The sequence below is a fragment of the Catharus ustulatus genome, chromosome 1 (genome assembly GCF_009819885.2).
Source record: "Catharus ustulatus isolate bCatUst1 chromosome 1, bCatUst1.pri.v2, whole genome shotgun sequence".
NCBI lineage: Eukaryota > Metazoa > Chordata > Aves > Passeriformes > Turdidae > Catharus > Catharus ustulatus.
The window spans coordinates 62,062,498-62,087,131 of NC_046221.1; the positions used below are offsets into that span (position 1 = coordinate 62,062,498).

At 36.9% G+C, this 24,634-nt stretch overlaps 1 protein-coding gene across 2 annotated transcripts in view; it reads right to left on the minus strand.

Annotated features, from left to right (window-relative positions):
• Positions 1-24,634, minus strand: part of ATP9B (ATPase phospholipid transporting 9B (putative)) — a 172,500-nt gene that overhangs the window by 53,927 nt on the left and 93,939 nt on the right. For both annotated transcript variants that reach the window (XM_033052712.1, XM_033052723.2), the window contains exons 11-12: positions 22,743-22,819; positions 1,267-1,427 (exon numbers count right to left, since the gene is read on the minus strand). In XM_033052712.1, coding sequence (XP_032908603.1) covers positions 1,267-1,427; positions 22,743-22,819 — 238 coding nt within the window. The remainder of the gene's footprint in view (positions 1-1,266; positions 1,428-22,742; positions 22,820-24,634) is intronic.

Genomic DNA, 24,634 nt, shown 5'->3' on the forward strand with positions numbered 1-24,634 from the left:
TGGAGGCCTTTTTGCCTCTTCACATGGATAAATTGCTTAATACTTAGTAACTGTGTACGGGGAGTGGTAACATGACTGAACAGCATCATACAAGCAGTAAAGGAGACAAGGACAGTGTTTAGAGAAAGATATTCCAAAATTGTGGTTCCAGTAGATTTGCCAGAACCTTCTCCTTCAACTTCCCACAGAATCAGTTTCGCTTGCAACCCAAAAGTACTATAAAAATAAAGTCCTTTAAGTTTATAAAATGTTAAGACAGAGGCTTCTTGAGTATCCTATATGTCAAATATGATAAAATTTCCTTCACACAGACATGCACTTAAAAAATGTGATCACGATAATGTGCAAGTAATGTAAGTTTAGATTAAAAGGCCTAATGAAATCCTCCTGTTATTTTTCTTTTCTTTACTACGTGAACTTAAATATTGTGTGCATGCCTGAGGGGACAGGTTTTAAATCTAGCTACAGTTTAGATGTTGCTAACTCTGGCTGATCACTGGGCTTACTGAATGATGTATCTCAAACTGAACAGTTCTAAAGAGGATCTAAAATTAACCATTACCTTAATCTAAACACTGGGTATTTTAACAGGAAACAGTATTTCCATTTTGGAAATTCAATACCCATGCAAAGAAAATTATTCATTTCAGAGTCAGTGTTCTCACTTCTGTGTCCACAGAAGACTTGATTACACACATGGATATTATTTCGCGTTCCAGTTTATCTGCAATTTGAATATACAGTACTCATGCTTAATGAATTAATTAATTCAGGGCAAGTCTCTACTTGGTTACACATGTTAAAACTCCTCTCATTGTAAAAGAGCACTTACATTATTCAGCCATCCAGTTTAAATTAATCATTATTGGGGTAAAACGTCTGTAGTTTAACCAGAGAAATGGAACATTTTTAGTATTTAAGGCATTAAAAATAAAATTCCATAATGCATCGAGCAGTTCATTCAACTGCACGCTCCCTGAAACCACTTTCTCATATACCAACATTGTATCCTTATTAATACATTTATGCTAGCAAAGGATTAGATATCCTGATTACTCCAGTAAGATGAACATTATACAAAAAAAAATACAACAGTATTGTTTTCTGTACAGTGATCCTTCAAGAATCAGCAGATTTGTTGGCACCTTCTCCTTCAGCTTCCTGATAAGATCAATTTCCTTTGCAATGAGAAGCAAGTATAAATTTCAAGAAAGCCACATACAGTGAAATTAGACAACAGTATTTTGCTTTCATTCTTATACATACCTGATTGGGATGATATAGGAAAACAGGAGGAGGAACCGGAAAAGGTTGCGATACCATGGGCCTACAAATCCTTGCAAAGTTACCATAACAACTGACAGTGCAACTAAAGCCAAAAACAGGGCTTTGGTCAGTTGATTCAGCTCCAGGTCCAGCAAACCAACCTGGAGGAAGAAAAAGAAACCAAGTTAGTCAGGAGTTTTTCTTAAATTTGTGCTTCTGCAGTGCAAACCATTAGTGATTATTTGCTTTGGTTATTCCTACCTATTAAAAATCCATGCACTTGTAACAATTAACTGAACTTTGATAATTGCATTGATTGTTATTCTTATGCTTGCACACAAGAGACGTTCCCTGGTTTTAACAATTTAACATTAACAATTCCCAGAACCAATGTGAACTGTCCCAGCCAAGCCTTCTGAATGCCTTCAAGTCTGATACATCCTTTCTCCATTCCTTGCTCTAGGACAGGAACACAGAAGGTCAAGGAGGAAAGACAATTACAGATGAACAAAGGAACAGGGACAATTTTCTTCTGTCATGCATGCAGCAAAAATACTGGCACTGTGTATTACATTAGTAGGGAGCTCACTGACTTCTAGAAGATCAAATCCCTGTTAAATTCAAGGACCAACAGGCACATGGGATGGAGCCTGTGACTTTTCATTCATGTGACAAGTGCACTGAGACTTGTCACTATGCTATCATCCCACTCTAAATCTGAACTAGTGGCACAGAAATTATTTTTAATTCTAGAAAGCTTTCACTTCTCCAATATATAATAAAAACAACAATCAAGTGGAATACTCATTTTCAAAGCAATATAATGAAACAGAGTTTCAACTTCACATTAATTAAAAGGTATTTGATTTAGAAACATTTTAAGTAAAACATTACGAGAAGCTATCATCCACTGTTTCTCATGAAAAAAATACATTTAAGCTATGTAACTAAGACTCTCACCATTTCAATAACGTATGATGTCAGCTAGGGTATTTTTACTCCACTTTTTGGGATGCTCTAGTAGTCAGTAAAATATGTGGGAAAATTATGTCAGGAAGAGTTTCCTAGGCCCCATCACAGATGCCCCTTTTATCTGCAAGTCTTGCCATTAAGACCAGTAAAACATAACACTTCCTTAGATAACAAACAGTCTGCAAAAGAAGCACTTTAAATATAGTTCTTAAAAATTCCAGCAATCTTGCTTACACATGGGCTGTCCCTTCCCTAGAGAACTAGGCAGCTGAAGACCACAGCGGCTGATTTATCAGCTGCATTTAAAAAGCAGCACAACGAGGACAAATATCTTGCAATTTCCGCTGCTTCAACTACTACATAGTTTATGCTTGAATTATTGAGAAAAATAGGTTTTTGGATTAAAATGAAGAAAAATGAAGCCAGGGAAGTAGAGCATGTTTCAAAGCCCAGATCTTTTTGCGTTGACAAAGGCAGCCTAAGTTTCAGGCCTCGCTGAGGATCAGATGAAGTCATTATTCATTCAGTCAGGGAAAAAAGACTCAATTACCTCAACCTAAAGATGCTATCAATGAATGCAAAGTGCATATTTTACTCTATTCATCCAAATCCCATTAAAAAGTGAAAGGAATGATTTAATCTGGCCTTCTAGAGTTGGTCTTTTTTTGTAATAAAATAAAGAATCACTGTCTTGCAATATGCATAACTACTACCTCACACTTTTTTTTCCCTGCATCATGGTAGTGAAAGCCTATCTCTCCCCTCTCCACCCCCCATAAAAAACCCCACCCCAGAACAAAAACGAATAAAGAGCTTCTTTGGAAAGAATGCCACTTTTAGGACAGAAACATTAAATTTAGTCCACTGCACACTGATATATATCTAACTCAAAGCATTAATACCTTTCTAATTGATGAAGACAGATGTGAATTTAAGTTTGAGACCCAACAAAAAGGTGTTTGGAGACGTATTATGACCATAAAAAAGTTGATGCTGAAAATTCTTTCACACAATAAATCTTTTCCTCAAGAACACTTAATTTGCTTCTATTAATGCCATTCTTTTTAATATAGATCATGTTACTGGCCATAGCAAATGTTAGTATTTTTATTTACTATAGTAAATGAAGACAATTGCAAAATCCTACTTAAGAAGGCACACAAAGAAAGTTTAATAGAAATGCATTCTCCATTTCTCAAAAACTAGTTACTCCAATGTACTAAAAGATACTGAATTAGTTTAATTCTGTGTCTTTCCACTTAAACAATTTCTGCAGTCAACTAATGAAACACTGTTGAACTATCCAGATAAATTTAATGTAAAAATTCACTAACATTCTCTAAAATTCATCTGAATATTAGAAAAGTAAATAAACGTCATTTTAACTATACTGTAATTTTATCAAGACATTTGTAAAATATGCCGCCTTAAGAAAGCCATTTCTATTCTTTGGAAAATAGTAACTAGAATAACTATGAAAACTATTAGAAATAGATGAATTAAGAACTGGAGTAATTTTCCACATTTATTGCTATTTAACATATTAGTAAAACAAATTTTCTTCTACTTGTCATAATATTTGTACTATTTGAAACAACTTAACAAAATTAAACACACCACTGGAAATTTTAATCTCCAAGGGAAAATTTGTACATAATGTCTACAAAAACCACAATAGTTTTGCAAAGGGGCTGTTCTACGATAATGAAAATGAACACAATAATTGCCTGTATAATTTAAAATGCTACTAATGGCAACAACTGCAAATCCATTTAGCTCCTCTTTAATTTATGCACAGAGTTTTAAATAGCTAATGGTTCTCAATAAAGTAATGGCTTATACCATCAATTGTCTACTTGCATGGTAAAAAAGTTGGTAAGTTTTTTAAATATTTCATTTTTTGTATAAGGGAGTGATTTAAAGTCTGTACCTCACATTTTGGGCCACAAGGTATAATTCATTATCTTATGAACAAAATCCTGATTTCATTAAAAAGTTGAAAACAACAAGAACTCTTCTGGTTACTGAAATACAATCTGAACAACAATATTGCTGTTCCTGCCCTAGATGCTTAAATTTTAAAAAAGGTTATCTTCTATTGTAGCAATAGAACAATTCTTTTAGCACTATAAAATGCCTATTACTTTGAAAATGAGAACTTTTAAAATGCTAGAATACTGAAATGCAAAATTTGATAATTAAATGCTATAAAATGGCAAAGATATCTCAAAATAGTCAGCGCATAATTTTTTAATTCAATTACAGTTTAAAGTGCATTAGAAATAATTGCTCATGAATAGCCTTTAAGTGCCCTGCTTTAATACTATTGAAGTATTAAGGCATAGTCTTTGGACAGACTTCCCCCTGCAATCAAATTCCTCCACAAAGGTAATTATATTTCAGTAATCAGCCTGGTTCTGCACTGCCAAACACTACATTGACTACAATGAAATTTCATGGTATGCATGTTTGAGAGGGACTTGGGTTTTAATTTGCAACATAAACACAAAAATTTTCTTTCCTACTCTTCATACATGCTCTGAAATTAATTTATTAAGCCTTGAATACTACTATATTATATATGTTTCCATTAACTGCAGCTTACACTTAGATGTAAGAGGTATGTATCAGTAAATATTTAGAAGTATTAAAATTCAAATAATACATCTTTCAGCTGCAGGATGACAAAAACAAGGTTTGCCTAACAAAAATTATTAGTAGGATTCCATAATTTTAAAAAGAACTTATATAGATTATACTATACAGTCAGCTGCATTTCTCCAAACCCCCATAACTTTCTTCAATAATCTGTTAAACCCTCCCTATGGTCCCTAGAAATAACAGATTACTAATCTGTGTTTAAAGGCTAAATAAAGTGACACATCCTTATCTATCCACCTTAATCTTTGACACTAAAACCACAAAGAGTAACTTTGGAATCTGTAAATGTTTCTTCCTTCTTAAGTCTCCTAATTCCTATGATTCAAAGTCTTGACTTCTCAGCAATCCAGGTAACCACATTAAGCTAATATAACTATCAATCAAAACAAGTAAATTCAGGTTTAGCAAGCATGTTGCCTTAATTCCCCGTACTCAAGCAATGGGCTGCACAAATATATTTTTCTACAAACCTGACTTGATTAATGTCAAACCTACCAAATCTTTCATACAGTATGGTACACTGTTTAATCAATATCTTTCTCATTCTTTTAATCAGTAGATTCAAAGGTGGGAAAAGCAAATAAAACACAAAACTATAAAGTGACCATTTAGTAAAAAAAGTAACCTCCCTGCTTTTTCTGATACTAATTTTCAAACACAGTCTCATCACTAGTTTAGCGGCAAGAGCAAGAATGAAACCTTGAAAACATTTTCTGTAGCACTAACAACCTTCTACAGGTTTGGTTCATTTTAGAATTGAGGAGTAACGCAGGGGGAGGACTGGCCTACTTAAGTTCATAAAACTGAAATAAACTTTACTTATTTAGTCCACTCCATTTGACTTATGCAGAAGTAATTACCAGAAAATAGTTAATTTGATTCCAGTAACATTTTCTGTCTTACCTTTGGCAAAAAAAATATTTATCCTTCATGAAACCAAACCTTTGAGCAAACTGAAATATTTGGTATCATGTTAGTACTGCAGTTTTATGGAACTGAATTATATCATTTCTATACTGATTTCAACAAATAATTTCAGATGGTGTTGACTGTATCCCCAAAGAAACAAATTACAATTACTTCTCTGTATTCTTACATAAATCAGTCCATCTCCAATGCACAGGCATTGAAAACAGTAGAAATTTTAAGTCAAGAAGAAATACAGGTTTTTGTCCAATGAAAGAGAAGCTCAAGTCCTTTTTTGTAGTGTTTTGATGCATATTCAAGGTTTAACTGCTCTTAAAAGCAGAATACTTTTATTATGTTTTGAAATTACCCTTCTGACTTGCTGAGCCTCACTTTAACACACTACTCATAAATGAATATTTATCTGTTTTTTTTTTAAATAAATGAATCCATTTGGAACCAGAATTTCCTTTTGTAAATATAAATATCTATAATGCCAAAAGAAAACAAAAAGAAAAAAAAAAAAAAAAAGGGCTCATACCGTTCTTTCTCTCTCTTCCTCATTTATTCATCCATTTTATATTGTTGCCTTTTCCAGACTCAACATCATCTGAGTCTGGATACTCACACTGAAGCTTGAGAGTCCTCTCCAGGATTTTAGAGACGCTTAGCTCTCTCTAGTTATCTACTGCAATAAAAACTGTGAGCTATTTCCACAACTGCACTTCAGTAGGGCTCAGTTATTTGAATTAAAGCACTCGTTTTGTCAAACGTCCCAGATTTCATGATCTTCCTAAGTGTGTCTTCTTTTTCAGCTGTATCCTGGTTTACCTGAATGCCAATAGTAGTAACACACCGTGTTTCAAAGGATTTCCATGAAAGAAACTGAACACGACTCATTCTTAATATCCTCCTGACTATAAATCTGGCTTTCACTAACACTTCTGCGGTTTGGTAAACAATGCTACTGCCTTTAAACATTGTCCAGTCGGACGTTTGCTCTCAGAAGGAGTTTTTACGCAGAGCAATGAAGCCAAGCCGTGGATGTCCACCCGGCCCTCTCCGGCTCGCCCGAAGGCAGGCTGGTGCGGGCAGCGCTGCCGGGCGCGCTCTGGCCAGCAGAGGGCGCCCGCGCCCGCGCGCGCACGAAGCCTCCCCCGGCAGCGCCGCGTCCGAGCGCTCCGAGCTCAGCGCGCCGCTTCGCCACTGCGGGCTGCGCGCTCGCACCGCTCCATTTCCTCCTTGCACAGCGCTACCTCGCACACCTCCATCCAGCCACAGACCGGCACCTGAACGCAGCAGCAGTCAGATGCTGTGAGACCATATGCTCTCCGACTGGGCTACGTATTTGTCACGAACGCGAATGATCAGGACGTGGACAGAGCACATTAAAAAATCGAGAAGGTTAACAGCCTTCAATTCCGGCATCCATACACGGACTGTGCTGTATCACAAACATACTCTCTTCCTATTAAAAGCTATCAGCTGAAAACATTTTGTCAAGACCACCCATTAATTCAGCATAACTGCTTCAGCGATCTAAGATAACTAGTCCTGCTGGAAACTTCAACAGCCAAAAGCATTCACACAGTGAAACTAATTCATCGGGGGTTATTTTAGCAATTTAAAAAATCTAGATACACAGCACAGAAGACATTTAGAGTTTCTAAGCACTCACAGTCCTCTTTATATCTGATCAATATTGCTAAGACATGGAATTCTCAGAGGTGGGGGAAGAGCAGGATTTAAAGGTGCTTGATTTTACACTGGAACATTATCTTCAGATTTATATTTCATATGTACCTTTTACATGTGCTTGTTATATCTTCTTTAAGCTTGGCCATCAGCTTCAACTCAAGACTTTTCTATGGATGCTGTCATGTAATCAGGTCTTTCAAGGATCAGAATACAGAATAAGCAGCTTTACACATTACTTACTATTATTAAAACACACTCAATGGAGATGGCATTTTTTCAAATCTGAGTAGGTTAAAAAAATATGATTTATTCTCTCAGAAATTAAGATAGTTAGCTGTACCAAAATAACTTCAAAATTAGCACAGGGAGAACTAGTTCCAAAACTTTTATTGTGTAGAATTTGCATATATATAAATGAATGCAAAAAATGTGACATATATATTTAAAAAAAAAGAAAAAAAAAAGCTCAGTAACAGGTACTAGGTTCCTTCAAGAAAAAAGCAATTACAAAAAGGACCTGACAAATTGACAGCAGCAGCTAGCTCTAAATTTTGGGAATAGTAATATATCTACACTTCAGACCATGTGGCTGACTGGTGCAAATAGCTTTTTCAAATAGAAAACTACACTAATGTAGTATTTTCATAGTAGGGACTGAATTTGTGAGTTTTACATATGGAACAATATGTTTAATAATATTTCATAAATAGTATGAGAACCTTAGAGGTTTTTCAGAGACATCTTTGAAATTGAATACTGGAAAATGTATACATAAAAAATCCAAAATTTTCTTACTCCACATTCAAAATAAGGTGTTAGTAACTCATCACCTCATAGACTATCTAGATTAAGCTATTAGCAGAGATTATTACATTTTGTAATGAGTTTAATCTCACATTACAGGGCTGAGGTAAGAGAGGTCAAAGCTAAGGTTATCAAAACACATGGCAATTTTTCCATTAAGAATATAATTAAATAAATTAAGCCACGAACCCAGAAAGTCTAAGCTTATTTTAAAGTTTCACAATTTCATTTTACCCCAAACAGAAAGTAAGCTGAAAGACAGTTAAAAGGATATGTTTTCCTTCCATCTTAACTCAAGGTAAAATTGAGAGGTGCATTTAAAAAAATTCTTTCCAGGTAAATTACATACATTTTATTTTATTACACTTTGCTATTTTAAAAGTTATTGAAAGTTGGGAAAAAAACTTCAATGAGAAACACTGATACATTAAGTTGGTGCTTATGCCATAAAAGTAGATAGAAATCAGAGCTGCAACCTTTCTTCATGGAAATGTAAATGAAGTAATACAGTAGATACAACACAGATTATTAAAGTGATTGAGGAAACTTTCAGAAGATGGATTAGCCAATAAATGCAAGAGAATGAATAAAAATTCTTGAAGGAGGAATTAAAATTGGCAGTATGCAGTGATTCATTAATTGGTGGAGCATTTCTACAACCTCCCTCCTCCTCTGCTATGTACAGTAAATTCACGAATACAAGCCGCACTGAGTATAAGCCTCATCTCTGGGTGTTGGCAAATATTTCGTTTTTTGTCCATAAATAAGCCGCACCCGAGTATAAGCCGCTCTGTCGTTCGCAGTGAGGACCCGCGTGCAACAAAGTTGCCAAATACTAACAGAACGGCGGCAGGGCAGGGTTTACTGGTTTGGCTCGGGCTGTGCAGGCTCGGCCCGCTCGGGGCTGCCGATGGGGCCAGGTAGCCTAGCCCAGCGCTGCCACTCGGCAGGACCACTGGGGGCCAGCCACCGCTGCGACTGGGCTCGGTCACCACAGCCCGGTGTTGCCCTGTGGTGGCAGGTAGGGACGGAGCCCCTCCCGCTCCCACGGAGGCGGGTGGGGACGGAGCCCCTCGCCGCCTCCCAGAGCCGCAGCAGTGGCGGCCCGGGTCTCCCCCCTCCTCCCCGGGCCGCGGCAGTGGTGGTCCGGGTCCCCCGTCGCCTCCCAGAGCCGTGACAGTGGCGGCCCAGGTCCCCCGCCGCCTCCCTGAGCCGCGGCAGTGGCGGCACGGGGCCCCCCCGTCTCTTCCCCGGGCTGCGGTAGAGGAGGGAAGGAGAGAGCTCTCCCTCCTCTCTCCCCGCCCCCCGTGCTGCCTGCAGGCAGCCAGGCTCCACCTGCGGTGCAACAGAGTAACAATTTGTAACAATCGCAAAATGCCGACTTTGCAGCTGCTCGGCTCGGCACTCTGGCAGGCACTTCTGAGGTTGTAAATGTCAGGAAATTATTCACATATTAGCCACTCCTGAGTATCAGCCGCATTTCTGGTTTAGGAGCAAAATCTTAGTCAAATTGGTGCGGTTTGTATTCGTGAAATTACTGTATACTCCATGTCTGTCACTAAACCTTGTCTCAGCACAGGTCCAGATACAAACGTAAGCCTCCAGGTATTCTTGCATAGGAAATCAGGTTAAAAAATGAACAACCACACAACACAAAGCATCTCAAAGTTTGTTTCAAAGCATTTACATCTGAATCCTGTTCATAAGGAATATGAATGTATATTCACATATAATAATATTCAAGAATGGAAAACCGTCTGAGACAGGAACTGAGAAAGAGCATTTTGACTGCATTGAACTTTTGTCTGCCCCTAGCTACTACCAAGTATAAAAGCCTGTTAGCCTGCAAACTGAGAAGAAATGTTTCAAAAAGGCTGACATACATATTGAAAGAAAAACTTGTTTTTATATTTACTTCTAAATTAAACAGGAGCTTGAAAGCTGCCCCATACAGTGGGAAATCAGCAGTAGTTGCCTGAAAGATTAAATGTCAGAACATAGGGTAAAATGCCAAAGAAAGGGGAGTGAGCCTTCTTCAAGTCTGAGTATAAATACCCAAAATAAATCCAGAGCAAATGTCCACAACCATTTAAGGCACAGAAAAAACAAATCTTCTCAATGAAGACTTCTAGATAAGATTTGATGAGTAACTTCTTATTAGTATTATGTAAAAATATCAATTTTCTGACTCAAATACATAGTAGAAATTATGACCAGAACTCTAGAATTTCTAGCTCAATTTTAATGCACTGGTGTGTTTACATATGAAACTATCCTTCGGAAACAAATATCAAACTTTTTAGATGAGGAATACCAACAAAAAGGTTTTTAGGATGGTTCTTAATTTTTTTTTCTTTATACAGTTACATGCTATTCATAATCTATATAATATCTGTGTAACTAGTGCCTCCTGTCCTAAAATAAACACAAAATATTTCAAGACAATTAACAGAACATGTTGCTTTGAAATTATTCTTGGGATCATACAAACAAATAATGTTCTAGAATAATATTTTCCACAATGTTGTGCATTGAGATCAGAAGTATTTCATTGTCTTTCTGGTACGATACACAAAAGAGCTGTAAATATGTACAAATGCATATACATAATACATATTTTGATTTTTGCACTTAATCCCTAAATCTATTTTTACCCACAGAGACATTAATATTTCAAAAATTCTGCTTTCCTAAGGTTTAAGAGCTGAATTTCATTATCAGAATTCAGCAATCAAGTGGTGTGTGCATGTGTGGAGGATGGTGGTTTTATTAAACAAAGCCTCATCTCAACAACAAAAATTAACTTTATAATATCACTACATTTTTGATGGTTTTTACATCATTAAATTTATCAGCTGAAATAGCTTTATTTCTATTAAGTAAGCAACAACAACAACCAAATCCTACCATAAAAGTCAACGCCTCCTTTTTGTGTTTATATTCTTAAAGACATTTCATGAACCATTTCATACTTAATGGTTTACAAGCAATCCCAACAGTTGGGAATTGTGTGAAAAGTTGCACAGATTGACAGATGAAGTGAAAAGGTCTGTATTAATTTTCCAAATAAAGAAATGCACGGAGTGGTATTTCACTATGATTATACTCTAAAGTACCAATTAGAACGCATATCAGAAACTAGAGCAAGTTGACACTCTACAATAAAGCAAGTAATTTCCAGTTGGAGGGGCAGAAAATGTTAATATGCAATGTTCAAGACTACAAGAATCTTTGTAAAAGGAAGTAGCTAATAAGGTTTAATGATGCATGTCAGGAAGCCACAGTATGTAGGGAAACACAGCTGGCTTCATTTTGTAAACTATTTGATATACACATCTTTCTAGTTCACGATTATCAGCTGTGCAAGTGCCACAGGGGACAGTTTAGCCTTCAGATCAGGATATTCTTCTTGTTCTCTAAATTACAAGTAAAATACATTAATATAATATGGTGCTGTAGGCTAGTGCCCTGACTAAGCCTTATCAGCTTACAAAAAAGATTAAAGAACTCTTCTGTAAGATTCAGTTTGAACAATCTCAGCAGAATAAACAGGCTGAAGAACACCGAAATAATAAATATATTTATAATACAAATCTACACACATTTTTGAATGTCAGATTAAACCCTGAAAGTTACTAAAATAAACATGAAATGTCATTTATATTAATTCACACCGTTTCATAAGGCATGTACTTCTTTTATTATTAAATTAATATTAATAAAGAAATCATGGGTATTATGGATAGATGCAGCTATACAAAGCAGTATGCCTCCTGCTTTACTGCACTCCAAGTTGCTCAGTAACTGCAATATGCAGGTGACAGCAATTAGCAGCAGATGACAGAAGCACTTTGAATTTGTACCAGATGGCAGCTAAGGGTCATTGGAAGCTAGTAGACCTTCCACAAGGAAACTGTTGTGTAGCACAACTATAAAACTCTTCAGTACTTAGAAATAAATTATTCAGAGCCTCAAAGAAAATTGGAAGGTCAAAATAGAATATAAAATATTATGCAAGGCATTAAAAGCTCACCTAGTGTTTACAGAATTAAATACATTTAAAAATAAAACAGTGCATACAGAGCATATTTTAACCTCACAACGGGGAGAGTCATTACAAAACAAGTAGGAACATCAGCTAATGTATTTGCTAAACAATTCAAACCTGTGTCCCAAAGGAGGGGCTACACAAACACACTTTTTCTTCAGTGCAAGAGTAAGATACTGACTGAATACATGCTTCAATGCAAGAGGATAAAAAGGCCAGGGGAAGATTCATACATGGAATACAACACTTTTATGGACAGATAGGTACTGCATAAACTACCTCAATAAGCCAAGGAACAGACAAATTGAGTGCAAAGGACAAAGTAATGATACAATAACAGCTGAAACAAAAACCCAAAAGTGAGAATAAGAGGTGGACATACAGCCAGACAACCTTTGAGAATTTCAAAAGTATGTATAGATAAGGTCAATGAAATGGCTACTCAGCTGCTTATGGGGAATCTCTTCCATGCATAAAACTCTAAAAATCAACCATGCATTCAGAAGCTGAAGCCAACAACTCAATAGCAGAGCAGATGAAAGATACATGAGTTGTGATGAAAGGAGCTTTAAAAGGAAGGTGACAGGGCTAGATAGGCTAAGGGGAAAGGAACACATGGAAAGATGCAGATAAGAGCTGAAGAGGTGAACCAGGATCATCATCTTTTATCATAGCAAAACGAGTGCACACAAACCAAGACAGCATTTTTCAAGGTAAACAAATTGTGACAGATTATTTGATAATTTCATTTAATCAAAGACTTAACTTTCTTCTTGACAAATGTACTACATTGTCAAAGAAAAAACAAGAGGGAGGGAGGGAGGAAGAAGGAAAGGAAGGAAAGGAAGGAAAGGAAGGAAAGGAAGGAAAGGAAGGGAGGAAGGAAGGAACTAGTAGAAGTATTAGACCAGAGTAACAGGATGGAGAAGCAGAAACAGGCAAGGGGGAATGTAGTCAGAAGAAAGGTACAGTAATTTCACAATTACAAGCCGCACTGACTATAAGCCGCATTGCCGAGTGTTGGCAAGCATTTCGTTCTTTGTCCATAAATTAGCCGCACCCAATTATAAGCCGCTCTGTCGTTCGCAGTGAGGACCCGCATGCAACAAAGTTGCCAAATAGTAACAGAAGCGCGGGATCAGGGTTGGGGGGGGTTTACTGGCTTGGCTCAGGCCCTGAGGGCTCGGCCCTCTCGGGGCTGCCGACGGGGACAGGTGGCCCCAGCTTGGCGTTGCCGCTCGGCGGGGCCACTCGGGGCCAGCTGCTGCTGCCACCGGGCTCGCTCGCCCCGGATGGGCGCTGTCCTGCGGCAGCAGGCGGGCACGGAGCCCGCCAGCACCCACAGCGGTGGTGGCAGGTGGGGATGGAGCCTGCTGGCACCCGTGGCGGCAGGAGGGGAAGGAGTACCCCCACTCCCGCGGCAGGCAGGGACGGCAGCCTGCCTGGTCCTGCGGCAGCGGCGGCAGGTGAGGACGGGAGCCCCCCGCCTTCCCCCTGGGACGCAGGGATGGCAGCATGGGGCCCCCTGTCTCTCTCCCGGGCTGCGCTGCCTGAATGAGGGAGTCCCCCGCCTTCTCCTCCCTCCCCGCCTTGTGCTGCCTGCACTGAGCCGGCTCCACCCGCCGTGAAACAGAGTAACCACTTTGTAACAATTGCACAATGCCAGGTTTTACTGGCAGGTTGCTCGACTCGGCACCTCGGTTTGCACTTCCGGGGTTGTAAATGTCAGAAAATTATTCACATATTAGCCGCCCCTGAGTGTAAGCCGCATTTCTGGGGTGGGAGCAAAATTTTAGTCAAAACGGTGCGGCTTGTAATAGTGAAATTACTGTATGTTGAATACAAAGCAGGGGACTGGTGCTGGCTGTATCTCTTCCAGAGATCTACATACAGCAGGGAATCACAAAAAACTAAATCAAAAAGTTTTTCAACTTTTTTTCAAAGAACTCGACATAAACAACTTTCCAACTGCAGTGAAATTAAGACTAGAAAAAGAGCTCTATGTGATAGGCAGAACAAAACAAAAAAACCAACAAAAAACAAAGAAAAAAAGCCCCAAAAAAAGCAAAAAAGAAGAAAAATTAAAAAGCCTATCCCTCACACCCAGTAGGCATCAGTAAGAATCTTATTTTCTTTCTTGAGCTGAGTCACAAGCCATCTATCTTTGCTTTTACAAAAGAAAATATTTAAGTGGATTCCTTGAGGACTATGAGATTAAGAAAAGATTCCGCAATGTCTCCAAATCATAAAAGAAATAAAACTGAATGCTGTTTTGTATAAACAGTATTTTGGGATACCTTCCAAAAGATATGATGAGAGGGGAATGAGCTTTAAGAATATGAAAAGCAATCAACTCTACAAACTAATCCACAATGCAAAACACATTATTTTCATCTAGCACAAGCTGGAATGCTGATTTTAATGCTAAATGTATCCACAGGCTTGCTCTCTGAACTGAAGTGAAAAAGAAGGGCAAAGATTGTATTTGTTAAGAATATGACAAGCTCATTACTTCAAGAGTGCAAACATAACTCAGTAGTAAACTATCTTAGTTATGATCACTATTTTCAGCCTACATCAAAACAAATACTATGTCCTGATATGGAGAGAATTTTCCTTTCCCTCTAGATATCCATCACTGTAGACTAAGTCACGTATGTCATGATGGTTTCTGAGCCTCCAGTAATTAGAGAAATACATGAGACTTCAGCTGCATGAATTGAGTCACATAAATGAAAACATCAGAAGATGGTTTTTTACACTTGCTCTACACAAAGAGAAGGCTATCCAATAATAACAGTAAACAATAATTAATGCTTGTAAAACATCCAAATAAAAGTTATGAAAATCCGATGAGCATCTATTCTAAGAATGCCCTGCAGGTCTTAAACATCCTGGTTTCTGACATTTAGGACATCCCTCTTTCATAATAATTGTAAAAAATAATAATCAATATATTTGAACTTACCCATCACTAAAACTAACATCTCTCTTCCTTCTTATATAATTCCTTTCCATATTGAAAAAAAATTAGGCTTTTTCAGAAAAATATGAAAACAATTACAGAAATCATAAAAATTAGACAAATTATATAGGTTTTTCCTAATAACAATTAGAGTTCGTAAGGACCTGAGGCACACCTGACTTTCTACACAGTTGCAGCATCAAGTTTTTGGAACTAGTACATTTCAGAAATCTATTTGCATGGATCTTCACTAAGGAAAAAATAATTCCAAAAATAAGGTTTCAGATTTCCAATAAAACACACACAATAAGGAAAAAAAACCCACAAAAAAGCATTGACTGTGGTACATTGCTCTTATTAACAAACACCTAGTGCACAGAACATAACCCCAATGCAGGAAAACACACAACAACCTCCTTCTACAACATCAGTATTTTGATTGCCACCACTTTGGCTCCCTCACTGCCAGCAAGGCCTTGCAGGTAGAGCTTTCCAAAAGTGGTGCAGTTCTAAACCATGGGATGAGGTTCCAAGTACCCTCTGAGAGGCCATGCCCTTTGCCCCTACCCTTTCCACCTCCCAGCAGCTGCATTTTGCCAAGAGCATGATTAAATTCTGAATGGCAACAAATCCATAAGGAGCAATGTAAAGGTAAAGCAAACTCCCTGAGCTGATCAGCAGCAGTGGAGGCAGTCGCTGAGAGGAAATAGCTCTCAGGGTCTGCCTCTTTGAGAGCTTACTGGGATATTCCAACAAGCCAAACGTGCAGGGACTCTCCCTTTAGCACTGTCTCCTGCAAAACGACAACATTTCAAATTATTTATTTTACCACAAATCATTCATTTTAGCCTAGATTGCCACAGGTAAAATACATTTGATTTCTGATGAATAAGTTGAATAGAAGGCTCTTGCTATTCCATAACTTGATCCATTTTAAGAATTGTTCTATTTTGTGAAGTTAATCTATTTTAATAGATTAATAGAGTACTTCAGAAATAGTATACTCCATCACTGATCCTTCCTTAAACACCAGTGTGAAATGACACTGAGCTACCGAGACAAACTCTAACCTTCATATGTTCTAAAAATACTAAGATGCCAAAATCCAAACAACTTTTGAATGGGAGTCTCCAAAATGGGAAGAGAGAGATCACAGAACACCAAGTAATATTCTTGATGAAAATCACAAGAATTTAGGACTTCAAATTAGACATGGTTTGTGGCTTGTCATTCACATTCTGGCACATATCAGTTTTCATATTTCTATTGCCTTATAATAGGGAATAAATGTAAAGTTGTAGGAATTTCACAGCTGTGAATAAATTATGTGGCTTTGCAAAATCAGTGGGAAAGTTTGGCATGAACTCTAAAATACACAGTAAACTCAGAAGTTTACCCAGAGTACAGTGAGAATTCTCTCTCACTACCAAAGAGCCATTCCCTCGCTTGTTCTGTATATTATTGTTAGGTTTGAAACCTAAGAGTACTGTAAAACATTCAACTAAGTTGGATGAGAAATTAAGTTGAATACCTTAAACTGACCACTGTCAGTTCCTGCTTCTTTTGTGACTCTTCCACTTTCCCCCTACCCCACCTCCTTTATCTTTCAGGTCTCAGTTTTCCATTTGTAGTACTACCATTTTATTTCTTTTGAGGAGAACAATGTAAAGAACAAGAGAATAAAAAAACATTGCTAATGTGGATAAAAGCGCCCCACCAAGTCTCTGAAAAGAAGCAGCATGCTGTAAACAAAATACTTGAGTGTACAAAACCTCCCAGCACAACAGACTGTTTGCATTAACTGAACTCTGTCTACATATATACACTCAGGAAGTCAACCAAGACTTTCAGTCTTATTGTTATCTTACTGTCTTAAAATGATGGTATAAATCTAGCATTCTTCCAGTTTTCTATATATCAAAGAAAATGGAAAACCTCAGCTCCTTTATGTGGAATCATGCTTTTTCCACACTAGTCACCTAAGAATTGAAATTCCCACTTTGACACTCTTTCTATTTCAGTTAATGGTGTTAAAGATACAGTAATTTCACTACTATAAGGCACACCGGATTATAAGGCGCACTTCTGGGTGCCGGCAAATTTCCGAACTTTTGCCGATATATAAGGCGCACCGGACTATAAGGTGCACTTTTTTTTTGCAGCAAGGATCTGCTGCCGGCTCCCCCTGCGCAGTTGCTGGCCGAGGCCCCCCCTGCACCCGGCAGCCGTGGCACTGCGGGCCCGCCTGTACTTGGCAGGCGTGACCCTGCCGGCTCCCCCTGCGGCTCGCAGCTCACACTTCCGGGTTGGCAAATTTCTGAACTTTGTCCATTATATAAGGCGCACTGGACTAGAATGCGTACTTCCAGGTTCGGGCCAAAATTTTCGTCAAAAGGGTGCACCTTATAGTCGTGAAATTACTGTAATTAAAGTAGGTAGATGTTCTCTCTGTCTTAGAGTAAAGGACAGACAAATTTTGTCTTTGGTTTGCCAAAACACTGCTGACTGTTTCAAAGCATCAACATTCCTACGTTCTAATTTTGGAATGACAAAGATGCCTCCTCTGTCATCTACCCCTTTCTTTACAAACTTTTAAAGAAAAATAATCTTTTGTCTTCCTCCTTACCTAACACTGTTCCATCCTTCTTGCTGAGACACTCTAGGCTTTACAAGGTGCTACTCTCCTTCCTTTGCTCAGAGATGACAGCACATGGAGAGAAAAGCATCAACAACACTACAATATATGTATTTCCCTGTGGCCTGGTCCCACAAATTCTCCCATACACTGAGACAGGGATTCTCATACTTCATGGGAAGCTGGCAGTTAAGCACTTTCCTGGACAGAAGCTCTCTGTCAGGGGACAAACTAAGTATGGGGACTACATACTACCTGTAGGTGAGAGCTTTCTCAGTTTTATCCAATACAAAGAGAAGTTTTAAGGAGGATTAACTACAGCAGACTATACTCCAATAAAAAGTGCTGCATAAACATTTTTCATAAAAATCCTTAACATTTGCCATGAAGAGCCATGTAACAGTTTCCACTGTTCTACTCTTACCCTGACCCTTGTGACATACAGCCAGAGAAAGCTAGTCAAACAGACTAAGAACATCAAACCATCAGTTTCGTAAAAAAAAGTATGCAAGTGAAATTACTGGGCTCTTGCACAACAATGCAGCAGCAGAATAAAGTCAATGCTTTATGAAGCTCTAAACAGAAATGCAAATTGGACTTAGAAATGTCAGCCTTTGGGGTAGAAAAGATAAGAATGACTTAGTAATGCCACTAACAAGATGCTGGACAACCTAATTTAGTCGTGCTCCAAAAAATGTGTCAAGGCAGAAGCAGCATATATTTTGAGTATTGAAAAAGGTATGCTGAACAGGGAAATTGGTGAAGTGGCATCAGTTTCCAGGAACACATGGATCTGCTCCAGCCACTCCATTTCACTCCAAATAAAGAACTGGAGGGAAGGGTGTAGTTTCCTAGCAAATATTTTTCAAAGATCATTCTCGTAAAAAAGGGAGAAAGAGCATAGATAACAGTCTGTTAAACACAGAGAAGTAAAGCCGATCAGAAAAGACCAGAAAGAAATTCTGTGGGAGGAGAGAAAGAATGAGAGACAGAGAGAGACAGAGCAGCAAAGTGATTTTGCCCCAACTTACCAGAATAGCAAGGCCGTTTTCAAATAACCAAGGGCAACATATACACACAAAAAGGAAAAAACCCAACAACCCTTGTGAGATTTTCATTTGTTAAAAAAACCAAATCAAAACAGCAAATAAGCAACAAAAGCAGATAGCTTTCAGGATAGTTAAGAATTAGGGTAAAAACAATATTACTATTTTGATGAACACTAAATGGTTACTATGAAGTTTTACTTCTGATATTAAAATTTAACAGCAGATGTAGAATTCTATAAAATAAGAGTGGGGAAAAAGTGTTTTGAATGTGGCTTGTAAGGATTAGCAACATTAAAACTATTTTTATACTAATCTGAAGCACACTAGGCAGATTACATGCTGTAGCTTCTTTAGAGAGGCTACTGATTTCTCAGGAGTTCCATTTAAGATGATTTCTACTAATTTTGATGCATTAGTGTGCACATTTTTGGGTTTATATATATTGCAAAATCCAAGAAATTTTAATGTTTCAATCTTAGTACACAAAATACATTCCCTTGAATTTATTTCCATCTCCTGTCAAGGATATTGTGTTCTTTTAACTTCACCCACAAAAATCTGTTTCCATTGATGGAAAGAAGTCACATTTGCAGAAGGGCTGCACCAACAGTCTTGCTTTCTATGAAGACCAAAGCTGCAAAAGCAACTCTGAATTTAGATAACAAAAAACTGTTCTGCACTTTAAATAGGTAAGAATGAGAACACTGCAAAATGCCAGACAAAATAAATAAATAACCTTAGTTTGTTAATTTCCCTCTTGGTTAATTAACACCTATAAATGACCTTTAGCATTGACAAGTCCAACTTCATCCAGAAAGCCAAGGTTTAAGAATATCTATCCAAATAGGATTGATTACTGATTACAGCATTGTGAGGAGCACAATTCAATCTGATTTTTTTTTCTTTAAAGGCTGGAAATGCATTCCTGAGTAAGCTGATGTGACTGCCAATGAGGTAAAATGCAAAGAGTCATTACACTATAATGTTGATGTTACCACTTCCACATTTATCTGAAGCACAGAACATATATCATTTTAGACTGAAATTAAACATTGCCAGAAATAATTTTTCTTTATATTGTTGGAATTAAAAACATATTGAATTGATCCATTAAGAAAATTCTATGCTCTCTATCTTTGTGTTTTTCAGATTGTCTGCATCCTTAGGCAATGAAACAATTTTTACAATTGTAATAAAACAAGTAAGTGTTGACTTTAAGTTAAGAAAATTGTTGCTTGAATGACTAAATACTTCAGCAAACACAATAAATCCTTCTAAGTTTAACAAACAGATAAATCTCATGCTTGAACAGGTACATAAATTTCCCACTTTTTCTTATCCAAGTTTTCCTAAACTTATTTCAGTTTTAGTCTTTTGCTGAGTGTTTATAGAGCAGGTCTGCATCTCTAAATTTTAATATTGGTTAATTCAAAAAGCATCTACCATTAAGAAGGAAAACTAAAAATCTACCATTAGGAAAAATAAATTTATAGTATGAAGTACAGCGGTAATGTTATTCTCCAGCAAAAAATAAAACTGTAGCACTTATCTGTATTTCAATGAAGAGAGGCCTGATAAAAGAGTCAGGCTCATATATTTCTTGCTTATTTCTGGACATGTGAGTTTCAGCTTTGACAGTGTAATTTGGGAATCATAGATCTCAGTGTTTGCTTTCTCCCAGAGAAAGAAGACACCACTATCATTGAACTATGTTCCCAACAAGAGTGTATTAAGACGTTGTACAAGAAAATCTCTAAAGTGTTATGTTTATTTGTTTTCAAAGAGCAGTAGAGAAAGACAATGTGCCTTTAAAACTATTTTCAAACAGTATTTCAAACAATTCTTTCCTAAAGCAGAAAAGGCTGCAGACTTATTTCCTCTTAAGTTTGCAGCAATAGTACAATTGATCAATTTAATTTTAATTTTGTTTCATCAAGCTGGATGCAAATTTCTTTTTTTAATATTCAAATCTTTAATCTCTCAAATGTAATATATCTTCTACTCTCAAAGACTATTTTAGACTCCCTGTGCCCTTCTCTTGGGTCCTAATGCTACATACGCTACCTAATATGTAATCATAAACTTGATAGAACCCAGGAAGATTCTAGAATACACAGACAAGGAATGAACTGAGTACTGTTTGTCTACCTTCTGCATGGCTAGTTAGCACAAAATATCACTTACAGACAGCAAGTGTCTTGTCATACAAAAGTATGCAAACCATAGAAGATAGACATTAAGATGCAGACTCCACAGAAAGGTACAGCTAAAACTACATCTTAAAAATGACATCTACTTACATCTACTTTTTTTTTGCAGTGCAGCACTCCATTGTATCAGTTACACAGCTGTGAGAGCTGTAAGTGTTTTCCTGTTTTCAGTTCCCAAATTCATTCTTATTGGCCATGTTACATGTTGGTTACTGCTTTCAACATAGTTGTTCAATCCACAGAGACAAAATCTCCATGCGAACACTTTTGTTGAAATAGTCACATACAAAAAATTTAACATTTACTAAAATCCCAATACATCCCCAGAATCTGCTGAATTTAGGTAATGCATGTTACACTCACACATACTTCTCTATCTGTTTACTACACTAAATAATTTAATTTTAAACACCTGTGAGAATTATTTATTAGTCATAAGTTGTTCAGAATTCTTAAGAGAAAGATTCTGTTACTAAAGGGCTCATCTTTGTATCAAGAAGAAGAGAAAATAACCTTACACCACAAACATTCTGGTTCCATTTTACTCTATTATTTTAAAATGCATGTTCCAAAGATGAAAATAATAAAAGGCCATTTTAATCCTCGTAATGGTACATATCACCTGTCTCTGTCAATGAGACATTTAAAAGCATCTCTTTATCAGAAACACAAATCAATACACTCAGGGGACTGCAATAACTGCTTCAAGCAACTTGTATTATCATTTCACTCTTGATGTTCCTACTCAGAGCAACTTATGAATGGCGTGAAAATGGCAACCTGTCACAGTTGATTTTTTATCTAAACCTCTTGCAATAATTTTTGCCTTTCTTAATATAATTATCTTCTTACTAAACACAGGTCTAGGTTGTAAGGTACAGCCCACAGCTGAAGTTTTATTTCTTTAAAATTTAGAGTGCTCCCCAGCTTACATTAGAAACGTTACTGATGAAGTGAAGAGCTATTTGCTTTGTTTAGAACTGAAAGAATCTTGTACAGAAAGAAGCACTGAAACTTCTGGTATCTGCTTGACAGAAAAATCTCTTAAAAAGGTTCTAATTGCTTGCAAAAATCCCTGAAAGAGTGTTCTGAGTACTGACTGGAACATCAGTTATCTTGTTGTACCACCACTGGTAACCTGAATAAACTTCAGTCTGTTATAAGCACTCCTTAAAACTACTGTGCATCTGTAGCCAAATACTTTTCAGTAAAATAATCTTGGAGAAGTGAAAATTAATATTTAGCTGTGAGACAGAATTATAAAGGTCTGAAGATGAACACTGATACTTCAAAGACCCCCACACTTCAAATGCCCACATTACTACCTGTAACACTCCTAGCTAAAGGAAGATTAATTTTACTTTCAAAAGGAGACTGTGGCAGAATTCACTTCTTGAATCAAAATTCAAGGCAGCAGCACACATAAAACACACACAGTAAAAACTTTTAGATTTTTGCGTTTAAGTACGTCTCTTTTTTAAGTTTTCTGAGAACAGAATCTGACAATTCCAGAGTAACTCTAACTTACCTTATTTTTTGGATTGGATGTGTTCATTACACTTCGTGTTTCCTTACCCGTGTAAATAACAACACCAATTACAGTTCCTGAAAAACAAACAAAACCCCAGAGGTGTCAAGTAAATGAGAGAAAATTTTCTCGAATTAAAACTTGTACTAACTTAATTCCTCAAATTAATCAATTGTATGAAAAAAACCCAACATTTATGCTGAGAGTGCTGTTCTTCAGAATTTAAAATGAAGAATCAATTTAACTTCTGCAATAAACATCCATAAAGATGATAACATGTTTTCTTTCTTTTTTATGGAAACAATACTTCCAATGGAACTCATTAGAAACTTGTATTTCAACTTAAAATTTCCTCCAACTGTTTTCAGAAGTTAGGATAGCATAAATAACTGCACAGAGAATAAAAAAATGAGGAAAGTGGTGCTGAACACCAATTGCCTGCTATATCTGACCTCTATAATGATGTAAAATCCGGTTCAGCAAACTAATTACTTTGATCAAATGTTATGCAGAAATATTACCTTTACTAGCTTACACAATTTTTAATTTTTTAATTATCTTTTAGGTTTAATTATCTTTTAGTCATTTTTTACAGCATGGTATAGGAAAATTTGGCTTCAGCATCACTAAATAAATTTTCATATTAAACAAAATTTAATTTTTTATTAATATGTCACATAACACTTTCTAGTATAAAAAAAACCTCCCCTTATTTCTATTACTTTTTAAAGTCACCTGAAATGGCTTTATGGCAGTACAACCAGTAATGCGATTTTTTGGTGGTCACTATGCTATAAAGAAATAATAAACAAAACTATTAAAAAATTCCCTGCACAGAAAAATTTTTTAAAAGTGGGAATATTACATGTTTGTCTGACATCAACTTAATTTGTCTTTCGCAATTAGAAACACATTTAAGATCTGCTACTGCTAATCTTATAGTGTAATAGCTTGTAAAAAATTGAAGAAACACCCAAAGACAAAAAAGATGATAGTGAAAGATGTCTGCATTTACTCAAAAATAAGAATGTGTTCTGGTTTAATCCTGGGCAACTAAGTTTTATGCGGCTGCTTACTCACTTCCTCCCCAGAGCACCAACAACAGGATGGTGAGGAGAATAAGGAAAAAAAAAAAAAAAGAAAACAAAACAAAACCAACCAACCAATCCCTCCTACCCAAAAAAACCGCATCACAACTCATGGGTTGAGACAAGAATGGTTTATTGATTGAAATAAAGTAAAATATAACACCAATATTAGTCATACTTGTGATAATATTAATGATTATGAATACTGTAATGAGAAAAAAAAAAAACAAAAACAAAACCCTAAAACCAAAAAACAGCCCCAAAGACCCAAGTGAAATAAGTGATGCATAGTACTATCCCTCACACCCCCTGATCAATGCTCACGCCACCTCAAAATTCCTCCAATAGTCACTAATCCATAATTTCTGAACCCTTTCTCTTGTGCCCAACCAATGTCCACATACCCCTTTGGGGCACTTTATTTTGGAGTGATCCTGAGCTGACGTCTTGTCTAATAGTCATAACATATTGGACAATATGCTGTAGAGAATCTCCTCCTGCACACTACAGCAATCTCTGCCTTCACAGGTATTTAGTTCAATAGAAGTTGGGGATGACTCTACATTCCAGATGGTACATTTATATAAAGTTTCACTTGGCTAGGATGCTGCAGCTCAGAAAAAACAAACTGTCCTACTTATCACATATTTTGTTCCTTGAAATGTTGGTTTCAAAGGTGAAAGTCAGATAAATTCCATTTTGACTACTGAACTTAGAGCAGAATTTTGGTTAGATCTGACTAAACTGCTTCTAAAAACAAGTTGTTGATCTTAGATTTTAAACTTTCTGGCATTAGCACAGTAT